The 14,145-nt window shown below is 42.5% G+C and overlaps 1 protein-coding gene across 5 annotated transcripts; it reads left to right on the forward strand.

Moving 5' to 3' along the window:
- Window positions 1–312: 312 nt before the first annotated feature.
- Window positions 313–11,880, forward strand: LOC139163025 (tigger transposable element-derived protein 1-like). Of its 5 annotated transcripts, none has more exons than XR_011558398.1 (5): window positions 313–447; window positions 5,729–7,520; window positions 9,989–10,102; window positions 11,004–11,110; window positions 11,487–11,880. XR_011558398.1 is itself a non-coding variant. In XM_070743934.1 (4 exons), exons 1-4 carry the CDS (start codon window positions 415–417, stop codon window positions 11,015–11,017), a joined length of 1,953 nt encoding a protein of 650 aa, XP_070600035.1. In that variant the 5' UTR covers window positions 364–414; the 3' UTR covers window positions 11,018–11,880. The 5 variants fall into 5 exon arrangements, 2 of the variants coding, with proteins under 2 accessions (XP_070600035.1, XP_070600036.1); XR_011558400.1 differs by having other exon boundaries at window positions 388–447; window positions 5,729–7,282; XM_070743934.1 differs by having other exon boundaries at window positions 364–447; window positions 11,004–11,880.
- Window positions 11,881–14,145: the final 2,265 nt, after the last annotated feature.

Raw genomic sequence — 14,145 nt, forward strand, 5'->3', positions numbered from 1 at the left:
TTTAAAATCCATACAAGGAGTACACACATTATAAGCCAGCCAGCAAACTAAAAAGTGCATTTGACAGGGTTTTTCCCCTTTTTTTGTGTGTGTGTAAAAGTTGGTCCTAAGTAGCCAGCATTGCCCCAATGGACCTTCGGCAAGCAGGCAGCTCTGAATATCGGCCAGCAAAATAGCAAGAAGCCATGACATTCTTCCCAAAAACGCTCCCAAGAACAAGAACCCCAACAAAAGCTTAACCTGTGCAAAAGCAGCCTGAGCTTCTCCTCCCAAGAGCCGTCCTTGCCTTCTCCCCTCCTCCAATCCGGACCGGGGTTGCGGGGGGGAGGAGCCCCCAGGCTGCTGTCCCACATTAAAGGGAGGTCGGTCGGAGCCAGGAACAGGGCGGGCGGGAGGGAGGGGGGAGAGGGGGCGATGGCGACGGCTGTTCCTGCAGCGAGTAACGTGGTAAGAAAACGCGGGAAGAAAGTCGGTTCCCCTTCTGGTCGGAGGGTCGCTGGATCAGCCGCGCGGGTCCCCTCTTCCCTTTATACTCGCCTCCCCCTCGAGCAGAGCTGCCTAGAAGCTGAGCCCTTTGCTTCGTAGGGGCCGGGCGAGGAAAAAAAAGTCAATTTGCCTTTTTGTTCTTGTTGTTTGTTTGGGATTGGAAAAGGGGTGGGGGGATCCTCTCCATTTGTCCCGCATCTGGGATCTCCGACTTTTAGTCCGTCTCCCTGATTACTGGGGAATTTAATTTAAATTAATTTAATTTAATTGTGAAGCTGCGACCAAAAAAACACAACAGTTCTAAGCTGCAGTAACAGGTGATAGAATCAAGATTATTGTGAAGTGTTAATACCAATTTAACAGGCCTTGTTAAGGCCACACTTGGAATAGTGCATTCAGTTTTGGTTCCCACGATGCAAAAAGGATGTTGAGACTGGAGAAAAAGTGCAGAGGAGAGCAACAGAGATGATTAGGAGACTGGAGGCTAAAACATATGAAGGAACAGTTGCAGGAACTAGTTTAATGAAAAGAAGGACCAGGGGAGACATGATAGCAGTGTTGCAACATCTCAGGGGTTGCCACAAAAAAGAAGCAATCAGCCTATTCTCCCAAGCACCTGAGGGTAGAACAAGAAGCAATGGGTGGAAACTAAACAAGGAGAGAAGTAACTTAGAACTAAGGAGAAATTTCCTGACATTTAGAAAAATTAACCAGTGGAACAGCTTGCCTCCAGAAATTGTGAATGCACCAACACTGGAAATTTTAAAGAAGATGTTGGACAACCATTTGTCTGATGTAGTGTAGGGTTTCCTACCTTAGCAGGGGGTTGGACTAGAAGACCTCCAAGGTCCCTTCCAAGTCTGTTATAACTATTATTATAAATTAATTTAATTAACTTATATGCCGCCCAATCCTGTAGGACTCAGAATCCGGTTGAGGCTTTTGAATCAGGCTGAGAAAAGCTGCTGAGTGGTTGTCTTGCCATTTGGCCCCATTTTCACCCCACTCGTTTTGGGAGTAGCTTTTGCCAGCAACTGCCCAAGTTTGATGGCAGGGCCCTGTTGGTTGGGTGGCAGACAGAAGCAAGGGAAAGAGCTTTATAACACTTTATTAGAGTTAGTCAGTTAAATAGTTATGGGACTACAGTGTTCCCTTGATTTTTGCGGGTTCAAACTTCGCGAAACGGCTATACCTCGGTTTTTCAAAAATATTAATTAAAAAATACTTTGTGGTTTTCCCCCCCTATACCACGGTTTTCCCCGCCCAATTACGTCATACGTCACCGCCAAACTTTCGTCCGCCTTTAATAAATATTTTTTAATAAACTTTAATAAATAAACATGGTGAGTAATAATCTAAATCAGGGGTCTCCAACCGCCGGTCCGCGGACCGGGACCGGGCCGTTGGGGGTTTTCAGCCGGTCCGCGGCGCCAGGGCCCCCTCGGCCTTTCTGCGCTGCCCACCGCCCGCCCGATTTGCCCCCTCTGCTCCTCTGCCACCTCCTGCCTTTCACCGCAGCTCCTCCCGCACCCGGAACGCACGCCCTGCCCGCCTCACATTTGCCGAGAGGACTTTCGCCCCGGGCTCTCAGCAAGGGGGCTGCATGAGAGGCGGGGCCGGCGGAAGGTGATATTCAATGTCGGGGGCGCACGGGCGGTTTTGCGCGCGCTCCCTATCTCCCTGCTAGCCCACTCGGAATACTGTATTCAAAATAAGAAAAGCCTTCGCCGGCAAAGGCTTTTCTTATTTTGAATACGTATTCCGAGTGGGCTAGCAGGGAGATAGGGAGCGCGCGCAAAACCGCCCGTGCGCCCCCGACATTGAATATCACCTTCCGCCGGCCCCGCCTCTCATGCAAACCCCCTTGCTGAGAGCCCGGGGCGAAAGTCCTCTCGGCAAATGTGAGGCGGGCAGGGCGTGCGCGCGTCACCGCTGAGAAGAACGGAGAGAGAACGAGAGTGAGTGAAAGCAACAGACAGCAAGATAGAGAGAAAGTGAGAAAGAGAGAGTGAGAGAAAGGGGGGGAGAGAAAGAGATAGCAAGAGAGAGAGAACAAGAGAGAGAAAGAGCGTGAGAAACAAAACAAGAGAGAAAGAGTGAGAGAGAGAAAGCAAAAGAGACAGAAAGAAAACAAGAGAGAGAAAGTGAGAAGAAGAGAGAGAAAGAGAGGGAGAGAGAGAGAAAGAGAGGGGGGGAGAGAGAGAAAGAGAGGGAGAAAGAGAGGGAAAGGGGGGAGAGATAGCAAGAAAGGGAGAGAGAAAGAGAGAGGGAAAGGGGGAGAGAGGGGGGAGAGAAAGAGGAGATAAAGGAAGAGGAGAGAGAGAAAGGAAGAGAAAGAAAGAGGGATAGAAAGAGAGAGAGAGTGAGAGATGCTCAGTGAGCCTTTCTTTGAAGTTGCCTTTCTTTCTTTCTTTCTTTCTCTTTCTTTCTTTCTTTCTTGCTCTTTTTCTTTCTCTCTTTTACCTTTCCTTCCTCTATTTCTTTTCTTTCTCCTTCCTACCTTCTTCCCTCCCTCCCTCCAGTCCTTCCTCTCTTACTCTCCCCTTTCATAAGTTTCCTTGCTTCCTTCCTCTGTTCCTGTCCCTTCCCTCTTTCCTTCTTTCTTCCTTCCTTCCTTCCTTTCCTCCCTTCCTTTCCTCCCTCCATTTCTTGCTTTCCTTTTCCTTCCTCCCTTCTTTCCTCCCTCATTCCCTTCTTTCACTCCTTCCTCTCTTACTCTCCCCTTTCACACCTTTCTTTGCTTCTTTGCACCCTTCTTCTGTTCCTGTACCTTCCCTCTTTCCTTCCTTCCTTCCCACCCTCCGTCCATTCATTCACCCATTCCTCTCTTGATCGCCCCTTTTACGGCGCCGCTGACAGCTAGCTCCCCCCCCCCCAACCGGGCCATGGAAAACTGGTCTAGCTGAAAGCCGGTCCCTGGTGCAAAAAAGGTTGGGGACCTCTGATCTAAATGGTTGCTAAGGGAATGAGAAATTGTAGTTCAGGGGTTTAAAGTGTCAAGGGAAGGCTGGTGATACTGTTCATAGCCCAAAATAGTGTATTTACTCCCGCATCTCTACTTCGCGGAAATTTAATTTTCGCGGGCGGCCTCAGAACGCATCCCCCGCGAAAATCGAGGGAACACTGTATATTGATTATAATTTTAGACTGTTTAACTTTAATATTGATTTCTTACTATTATACTATACTGTTTTTATATTGTTGTAAGCTGCTTTGAGTCCTAAGGGATTGGAAATAAATAGTTAGTTAGTTAGTTAGTTAGTTAGTTAGTTAGTTAGTTAGTTAGTTCAAAAGGACCTTGTAGATCATCTAGTCCAGCCCTTTTCTTCTGCAGGAGTCCCTACACCACCCCAGACAAATGGCAGTCCAATCTCCCCTTGAAAGTCTCAAGAGTTGGACCTCACACAACCTTCACAGGCAAGCCTTTCTATTGGTTGATCAGTCTCACCATCAGAAGGTTCCTCCTCTCTGTTCAACTTCCTCCCATCATTCCTAATCTGGCCTTCTGGTGCTTTGGAATACAGCCTGCCTGACCCTCCCCTCTCTGTGGTAGCCCCTCAGGTATTGGAACATTGCTATCATGTCTCCCTTGGTCCTTCTCTTTGCTAGGCTAGCCATGCCCAATTCCTGCAATCTTTGTTTGTATGTTTTAGTTTCCAGTCCCCTTATCATCCTGGTTGCTCTCTTTTTTGTAGTGTGGTGATCAAAATTGAATGCAGTACTGTAGGTGTGGTCTAACTAAGGCTTTATAGAGTGGTATTAGTACCTCCCTTGTTCTAGAATGTATCCCTCTGTTAAGGCAATTTAGGATTGTATTGGCTTTTTTGGCTGTAGCTACACATTACTAGCTCATATTTGGTTGGCTGTCCACCACGACTCTAAGATCCCTCTCGCAGTCACGGCTGTCAAGTGTGGTTACTGTGCTTCTCCTAAAACACGACCCACCCAAACAAGAAAGCCCCACATGGGTTAAAATTAAGCCATACCCCCAAATTTTGACTCTAGTTAAGATAGAGTCTATTTTGACCCTATCTATGTGCAGCCAGTCCCCGCCATTTTCTCACGTCGCAGTGTGGACAACACAAGTGGGGCGAGGGGGGAAGGGCCGAGGGGGAAAACTTGCCCCATGCATCTCATCTTGCCAACGGGCCACTTCTTTTGTGGCTTAAAGGAATGACCAAATCAGCCCATGTGCCTCATGCACCATTACCTACCTGTAAAAATCACTCTAGCTACAATAGACATTTACTCTCGGGAAAGCTTGCCATCATCCATTCCAACAAGCCTGGCCACTGGGCCGCTTCTTTTCAAGACAAAGAGTGTGTGAGCAAGTGCTACTGTAACGCTCTCTACATGGGGCTACCTTTGAAAAATGTTCGGAAACTTCAGATCGTGCAGAATGCAGCTGCGAGAGCAATCATGGGCTTTCCAAAATATGCCCATATAACACCAACACTCCGCAGTCTGCATTGGTTGTCGATCAGTTTCCGGTCACAATTCAAAGTGTTGGTTATGACCTATAAAACCCTTCATGGCACTGGACCAGATTACCTCAGGCACCGCCTTCTGCTGCCCGAATCCCAGCGACCAGTTAGGTCCCACAGAGTGGGTCTTCTCCAGGTCCCATCAACCAAACAATGTTGTTTGGCGAGATCCAGGGGAAGAGCCTTCTCTGTGGCGGCCCCGGCCCTCTGGAACCAACTCCCCCCAGAGATTAGAATTGCCCCCACCCTCCTTGCTTCGTAAGCTGCTTAAAACTCACCTCTGCCGCCAGGCATGGGGGAATTGAGATACTCTTACCCCCTAGGCCTTTACAATTTTATGCATGGTATGTCTGTATGTATGAATGGTTTTTATATAATGGGTTTTAACTGTTTTTAGTATTGGATCATACTGTTTTGTTACTGTTGTTAGCTGTCCCGAGTCTGCGGAGAGGGGCGGCATACAAATCCAATAAACAAAAAACAAAACAAAAAACAAGTGTCTGGGTCTCTTTACCTCTGTAGTAAAGGGCTCAGAATGTGATGCAACCATTGCTCATTCATTAACTACTTCACTTAATGACCGTTTGCAAATGCAACAGTAATTTTAAAAATAACTATGTAACCTATGAGTGCATTTTCGGGTTTTGCTCATTTCTTTGTCAGTAACATATTCACATTATAGTCAGCATTGCATGTCACCTGTTCTTATTTTCACTTGCTTATTTACTTGTTTACATGCATTTATATCCCATATCAAGATGTCTTCAAAGAGAAAGAACCCCATTTCAACTGAAACAAAGAGAAAGCAGCATAGGAAATCAATTAATCTCAGTTTGAAGATGAAGATAATCAAAGCATATGAAGCTGGGAAGAAGACACAAGAAATAGCGAACGAAGAAGGCCTGGGTTATTCCACCATTTACTATATTTTGAAGGACAAGGAAAAGACCAGAGAGGCATTGAAAGGAACAATAGGAATGAACACAAATATAACAAAAGTACTAAAACACAAAAGCTCTGAAATTGAACCCCTGTTGATACTTTGGATCAAAGATCGGATGCAAAAGAGGCTTCCGCTTAGCTTTCCCCTCATTCAGACGAAGGCACGCAAGATTTTCAGAACGCTGAAGGAACAATCTGGGAAGGGATGTACAGAAACATTTCGTGCTAGCCGAGATTGGTTTCTTCGATTTCAGCAAAGATTTCATTATCAGATTCCATCACGTGAAGGTTTACAGGCTGAAAAACAAACTGCCAAACATTTTCTGGATGAAATTGATGATCTCGTAGCAGAGGGAAATTATTCTGCTGATCAGATATTCAGAATGGATGAAATTGGGTTATACTGGAAGAAATTTCTGGAGCAGACGTATATATACAAAGAAGCTCGAGCAATGCCCAGTTGTAAAGCTTTTAAGGAGAGAGTAACCTTGTTCTTGGGGGGAAATGTTGTCGGATTCAAGCTGAAGCCATTTGTGATCCTCAAATCAGATCATGCCAATATAATTCTAAAAAGAAGCAAAGACACACTGCCTGTTTATTACCGATTTGATTGTGAGGCCTGGATGACAGGTTTCTTTCAGGATTGGTTTACAAATTGTTTCATACCTCAGGTGAAGGAATATTGTGGGCAAAAGGGGATTCCTTTTAAAATTCTCCTGCTTCTGGACAAAGTACCTGGATATGCCCTGGATCTCGATAGTATCCACCCTGATGTCAAAGTGGTTTATCTCCCCCAAATCGTCACCACTCTCCGGCAACCAATGGGCCAGAGAGCTATCTTGCTATTCAGTGCATACTATTTGCACGCAGTGTTTGCCAAAGCCTTAGCCGCAACAGAAGATGACAAAATAACATTGGCCAAGTTTTGGGAAAGCTATAATATCCTGCATTGTATCGAAAACATTGTAGCAGCATGGGAGGCTTTTAGTGTGAAAAGCATGCAAGTATTTTTGAAATGCTTAAAATGTTATAAGGCTTTTGCAAATAATTTTAGAGGATTTAGCCGTAAAAATAATGTGGATGAAATAAGTAAGAATATTTTGACACTCACAAAATCCCTTCATTTAGAAGTGGAGGCCAGAGATGTGAACATTTTGATAGCTTACACTAGAGGAGAGCTTTCCTGTGAAGATTTAATTGAACTGAAAAAAGAACTGGATGCACAAAAGGTTAGGGAAGAAGAAGAACAGGCTGTAGACGTTGAATTGAAAACATTCACTGAGGAAGGATTGGCTGGTATTTTCTCAAGACTTAAATCAATATTATCAAACTTAGAAAGTATGGATCCAGATGAACAACGTTTTAGAAAGGTAAATTTGGAAATGTGTGAAAAGTTAAAATGTTACCACGAAATATATGAAAGAAAAAAGAAGGAAAATGAAGATAAAGAAACCAAACTTCCTTCCCTCTTGCCATTCCCATTCTCAGGAATAAAACACCCAAACAATCTTCAGCCATCAACCAGCTATGCCAGCAGATCCGAAGTTTCTGAAAACATTAAAAAGCGTGAATCTTTCAAAGATGGTGTATCCGATTTGATGTTTACAGGTACTGTAATTGTAAATTCTCATTGTGCCCAGGGGGTCTTCATTTAACAACTGCAGTTAACAGCAGCAAGGTAAAAGTAACTTTACAAACTATCACAGATTCATAAAGATCTTCACAGATTTGTAAAGCAAAGTAAATCGGAAGCAGAAATACTTACGATTCTTTCTTTGGCTTATTTTGCTTTGCATAGATACGAAGGTTGTAACTGCAAAGATGAATTGTAAAGTTTAATTTTCATCCTGTTGTAGGCTGGGATCTTTAAGTAGGTGCTAGACAGGGAGGCCCTATGGAGTATGAGAACCTGGATCCTATACTATAATGGGCTACTTGGAAGAAAAAGAAGTTGGAGGGAATTATGGGAGAATTTTCCTTGCAACCTTCCATACTAATGTTGGTTACAGCAATAGCACTCATAGCACTTAAACTAATATACCGCTTCACAGTGCTTTACAGCCCTCTCTGAGCGGTTAAGCCCCACATTTCCTTTCTGAAGCTCTCCACGCCTCATTTATTTTTTTTTAATTTATTTATTTTTGTCCAATACACAATGAGGGTTTTAGTGGGTATATATCTATATACACATAGTAAAATACATGAAGAAGGTTATAGAGGAGATACTCATAGTAAAATATATCTAAATAATAATAGAAAAGAAGATATAGTAATAGAACATATCAATGAAAGAATAGAAGAAGAGATACAGGAATAGAAGAAAGGTATAAGAGATATAGGAGAGCAATGGGACAGGGGACGGAAGGCACTCTAGTGTACTTGTACTCACCCCTTACTGACCTCTTAGGAATCTGGATAGGTCAACTGTAGATAATCTAAGAGTAAACTGTTGGGGGTTTGGGGATGACACTATGGAGTGTAATGAGTTCCACGCTTCGACAACTCGGTTACTGAAGTCATATTTTTTACAGTCAAGTTTGGAGCGGTTAATATTAAGTTTAAATCCGTTGTGTGCTCTTGTGTTGTTGTGGTTGAAGCTGAAGTAGTCGCCGACAGGCAGGACGTTGCAGCATATGATCTTGTGGGCAATACTTAGATCTTGTTTAAGGCGTCTTAGTTCTAAACTTTCTAGGCCGAGGATTGAAAGTCTAGTCTCGTAGGGTATTCTGTTTCGAGTGGAGGAGTGAAGGGCTCTTCTGGTGAAGTATCTTTGGACATTTTCAAGGGTGTTAATGTCTGAGATGCGATATGGGTTCCAAACAGATGAGCTGTATTCGAGGATGGGTCTGGCAAAAGTTTTGTAAGCTCTGGTAAGTAGTGTGAGATTGCCAGAGCAGAAGCTACGTAAGATTAGGTTTACAACTCTTGAAGCCTTCTTGGCTATATTGTTGCAGTGAGCTTTGGCACTTAAATCTTTTGTATACCAAGGTCTTTAACCGAGTGGGGATTATCTGTGATAATTTGATTATTCAGTTCGTATTTGGAGTTCAGATTCTTCTTTCCAATGTGTAGGACAGATCATTTGCTAGTTGAGATTTGGAGTTGCCATGTTGGGAAAAGAATGAAGGCTGTGTGTCCCCGACCTATGCAATGATGATCCAGATGCGGCTGACATTTTCGGCCTGCCTGCTTGCCAACAGGGACAAAAACGGTGGCCACCAGACAAAATGCTGTTGCACAGGGCTTGAAGAAGCTTCTAAATGCCGCAGAAAGCACCTGCAGCACTGGGCAGACCTTGTTAAGGCAGCAAAGCGAAGCTGTTTGTACCCGGGGCTGCGTAATAGTGACCTGATTGCTGCTGCCATTTTGTTCCCATTTTTTGGGGGGGGGGGGTGAACAAAATGGCAGCCGGCAAGCGAACCACTAGGTTTTTATGCCTTAGAGAGGTCGGCATAGTACTGCGAAAGCTTCTGAATGCTGCAGAAAGATTCTGCAGCAATGAACAGACTTTGTTAAGGCAGCAAAATGAAGCAGTTTGCATCTGGGCCACACGGCCTGACTTGAATGCGGACGCCATTTGGTAGGCAGGACAAAATGGTGGCCCCTTTCAAAATGGCACCACACAGCCACTCAAACAAATAAGTCATTCTAGTGCTCTGGAAAAATGCGAAGCTCTTCAAGTTACAGTAACTGAGGAGAAAGAAGGGTATTTGGCCTGGTGGGGTGGAATCAGGCCTTTAAGGCCTCGAATGATTCGGTAAGAGTAAGAACAGGCCTGTTAGGGCCCAAGGTGAGGGGAATGGAGCATGATGGTGTCTCGGGATTGGGGGAAGCCTTGAGAGGGCCAGGACAGGCCTCCCCCATCCTGGAGGCACCCACACTCCACTTAACAACCCAGGTGTTCGTTTAATGAATCTTTGTTTAAATCAGGCCATTGGGGTCCATTGAGGCGCTTCACCTCCTGACTGCGAACATAACAGCAGGCTCTATTACACTGATATACTGTACGGAGGATTTACCTGTACATTAAAACCAAATCTTTAATAAAAGTTCCTAAGGGGTTTTTTTGTCTTCAGGCCTCCCCAATTCTGGAGGATACGATGCTAACATCTCCCAAATGAGAGGAAGAGGCCTGGGATGTTCTGAAAGCGAATCTTCCCAAGAGAGTGATGGGGAGGCCAACTCATTAGGTAAGGCTGCAGACTGTCAATGATTGCAAACATTTCTGCTAGAAGAGAGTTTTCTTAAAAGAGAAGTATTTAGGGGTAGCGATTTCTGACAGTCTCAAAATGGGTGAACAGTGCGGTCAGGTGGAACAGAAAGCTAGGAGAATGCTTGGCTGCATAGCTAGAGGTATAACAAACAGGAAGAGGGAGATTGTGATCCCGCTGTATAGAGTGCTGTTGAGACCACATTTGGAACACTGTTCAGTTCTGGCGACCTTACCTAAAAAAATTTATTGATAAAAATGAATGGGTCCAAAGATGGGCTACAAAAATTGTGGAAGGTCTTAAGCATAAAACTTATCAGGAAAGACTTAATGAACTCAATCTGTATAGTCTCCAGGACAGAAGGGAAAGGGGGGACATGATCGAAACATTTAAATATGTTAAAGAATTAAATAAGGTTCAGGAGGGAAGTGAACACAAGAACAAGGGGACACAATCTGAAGTTAGTTGGGGAAAAGATCAGAAGCAGCGTGAGAAAATATTATTTTACTGAAAGAGTAGTAGATGCTTGGAACAAACCTCCAGCAGATGTGGTTGGTAAATCCACAGTAACTGAATTTTAAACATGCCTGCGATAAATATATATCCATCCTAAGATAAAATACAGGAAATAGTATAAGAGTAGACTAGATGGACCATGAGGTTTTCTTCTGCCATCAATCTTCTATGTTTCTTAATGAAGATGTTCTACCCAACAGGAAGTCTATCAATTGAGGATGCTTGAATTTGGGATTTTAGTTCAACAGGAGGGGAAAGACTAACAGGTCACAACACCCACCAAAACTAGAATTCATAATAGAAGTTGTTTGAAATGGAATTTATTATTGGAGGTAATAATACAATGCTTTTCTGTTTCTTTCAGGATGTGACATATGACAAATACATAAGGAGAAGACCTTCCTTGTTGGAAGCTCTGAAGTAAGGGAAGAAGAACATACAAGCTTCAAGCAGCAGCCATCTATCATGCAAATAACACTCCAAAATCTCACTCACTCTTTTTTAAATACATTTATAACATTTTATAAGAGTGTGATCGTAGGACCATTTTATTTAGATGACATAAAAGAGACATTTGCAAGAGTTCGGAATGAATCAAAAATTATTTTCTGGAGTTCGGGATTAAAGGAAAACCAAGGCACCCAGGAAAGAAAGCCTGTGAAGTTTTTCTGCCTGAAGATGATCAAAAAAATAAATGAAGCCAATTTTCAGTTTGAGGGAAAATGATGGAATTAAGAGAAGCATTAGAAGATGATGTGCAATTTTAATGTTCCAGATACCTTCCCTAACCCCTCCCCCCCATCCCATTATACTCCAATGATGGGTTCTAAATCCCATTCCTACTGACAAACTGTATTAACACCCAGGAGTTTGATTGAATTTTTAATTGAGTTTGACCACCCTGCCATAGAGATTTTGGGAGATGAACTACATCCTAATATAGTAAAACATAATCAAGGAATATTAGAGTAGCAAGAAGGGGAAATTTCTAGATGTGCTGTCATAGACCCAAACCCGTTTTTACCCAACCAATTTAATCTTAGTCCTACACATATCTCTTGTAATTTTATTAATTAAAATTTTGATTAAAATATATTCAGGTAGAATACACCTACCAGTAGCTAATTTTATTTTGTTTTTAATTGTATGGCTGCCCTTGTCATAACAATGACTCTGGGTGGTGGGAAATTTAACAATGAATTTAAATCAATAAAGCAATAAATCTTAACAAGTGTTGCAAACCAGGCTGGTCTTTGATATTTTGTTCTTTTCCTGCACTAGCTCTACAGGAAAAAAAGAATGTGCGGGAATTAGAATTATCATTATTGCTGATTGAGAAATTCAGTACACATTTCCATTCTTTTTCTTCTGGGTTCTGTTTATTTTTTCTGGGGCTTGCTAAGTATTGGAATGAATGACCATCATGAAACCCTTTAGAAAAGGCATCAGAGAAGAAGCCGATAGCAACTTCTTTCTTTCTCTCGCTTTCCATTCAAATGTCAATTCACACATACCTTTAAGTATAACAGCAACATGTATATTTATACATTTTAATTGAATCAATCAAAAACTATATTTTTTTTTATTGAATGTTTGATTCATTGAACCTATATGCCACTCAACTCCCGAAGGACTCTGGGTGGCTTCCAAGTAAAAACATCATTAAAAACAATTTTAAATACTTAATGAAAACCCTAATAAAACCATATACTGTATACAGTGAAGGGTTACCAAAATTTTTACGATGTGGCTGATGCAAGACACCATGCATTTTCTTTCAATATCCTTCAGTGCAAATTGGGTGTTCTGGGATAGAGCTCCATTTTCACTGTGTTCCCCACCATCCAGGCAGTAGCCCACCCCTGGATACATATCTTCCAATATCACTCACTGATAATCGATCAAGGCCTCAGTCCTGCCGAAAGAGCCATGTTTTAACAGTTTTGCCAAAAGCCAGTAGGGTGGGGAGGTCATGGATCTCTGGAGGGGGCTGGTTCCAGAGAGGGGGAGCCACCACAGAGATGGCCCTTCTGCAGCCTGCCAGGCAACATTGTTTGACTGACTGGATCTGGAGAAGGCCAAATCTGTGGACCCTTATTGGTCGCTGGGAGCTGTATGGCAGAAGGTGCCTACTTACACCTACTTTCTACTCCTATTCATCAGCCTGTTTTTCTTCTTTCTATTCCCTCCCTCTATCTCCAGCTCTTACTTCTACCTTCTTACTCCTTCTCTCCCCTGTCTACTTCTTTCCACTCCTTTTGAATGTGAAAAGTGAAATTGACAAGTCCTGGGAGAACTTGCTTAGGTATGGCTCATATGAGTCTAGAGCAGCCAGGCATTGTTAAATACCAGCCAGAAGCGAGTACAGGTAGTCCTCAAGTTGCAACTACTTAGTAACCATTTTAATTTACGGCACTGAAAAAAAAGTGACATTGTTTTTACGTCTACGGGGGTTGCGGTGTCCCAAGATCATGTGATCTTATGAGCCTTGGCATAGAAATATAAATAGATAGGTAGGTAGGTAGGTAGGTAGGTAGGTAGGTAGATTAGATAGATAGATAGATAGATAGATAGATAGATAGATAGATAGATAGATGATAGATAGATAGATAGATTAGATAGAAAGATAGATGATAGATAGATAGATAGATTAGATAGATAGATAGATAGATAGATAAGATAGATAGATAGATTAGATAGATAGATTAGATAGATAGATGATAGATAGATAGATTAGATAGATAGATAGATAGATAGATAGATTAGATAGATAGATTAGATAGATAGATAGATGATAGATAGATAGATAGATAGATTAGATAGATAGATTAGATAGATAGATTAGATAGATTAGATAGATAGATAGATAGATGATAGATAGATAGATAGATTAGATAGATTAGATAGATAGATTAGATAGATTAGATAGATGATAGATAGATGATAGATAGATGAGATAGATAGATAGATAGATAGATAGATAGATAGATAGATAGATGAGATAGATAGATAGATGATAGATAGATAGATAGATAGATAGATAGATAGATAGATAGATGATAGATAGATAGATAGATGCCAATGGGGAAGACCAATTCACTTAAAACCTGGCAAGAAAGATTGTAAGAAAGGGGACACAACTCCCTGACTGAACAAATATTTCACTTAACCATTTGGGTTCGTTTTGGTTGTAAGTCAAGGACTAACTGTAACGGATTTCTGAACCAGCTATCGGTGCTTTTCCAGAAATTGTTTGTTTGCTAATTCATTCATTCATTCACTCATTCATTGGCTTTCATGCTGCTCAATCCCTTGGGACTCAGGGCGGTTTACAACAATATAAAAACAGAATATAATGCAATAGTCTGACTTCTCCGCTTAACTTGTGCAAATGGTTCATTTGCAGTGGCCTAGCTGTTGCCTCACAATCAGCAGGTTGAGAGTAGGGTGTCCTGCTTGGGCAGGGGGATGGACTAGATCAGTGTTTTTCAACCAGTGTGCCGTGG

This window comes from Erythrolamprus reginae, chromosome 2 (assembly GCF_031021105.1).
Source record: "Erythrolamprus reginae isolate rEryReg1 chromosome 2, rEryReg1.hap1, whole genome shotgun sequence".
In the NCBI taxonomy this organism is placed as follows: Eukaryota; Metazoa; Chordata; class Lepidosauria; order Squamata; family Dipsadidae; genus Erythrolamprus; species Erythrolamprus reginae.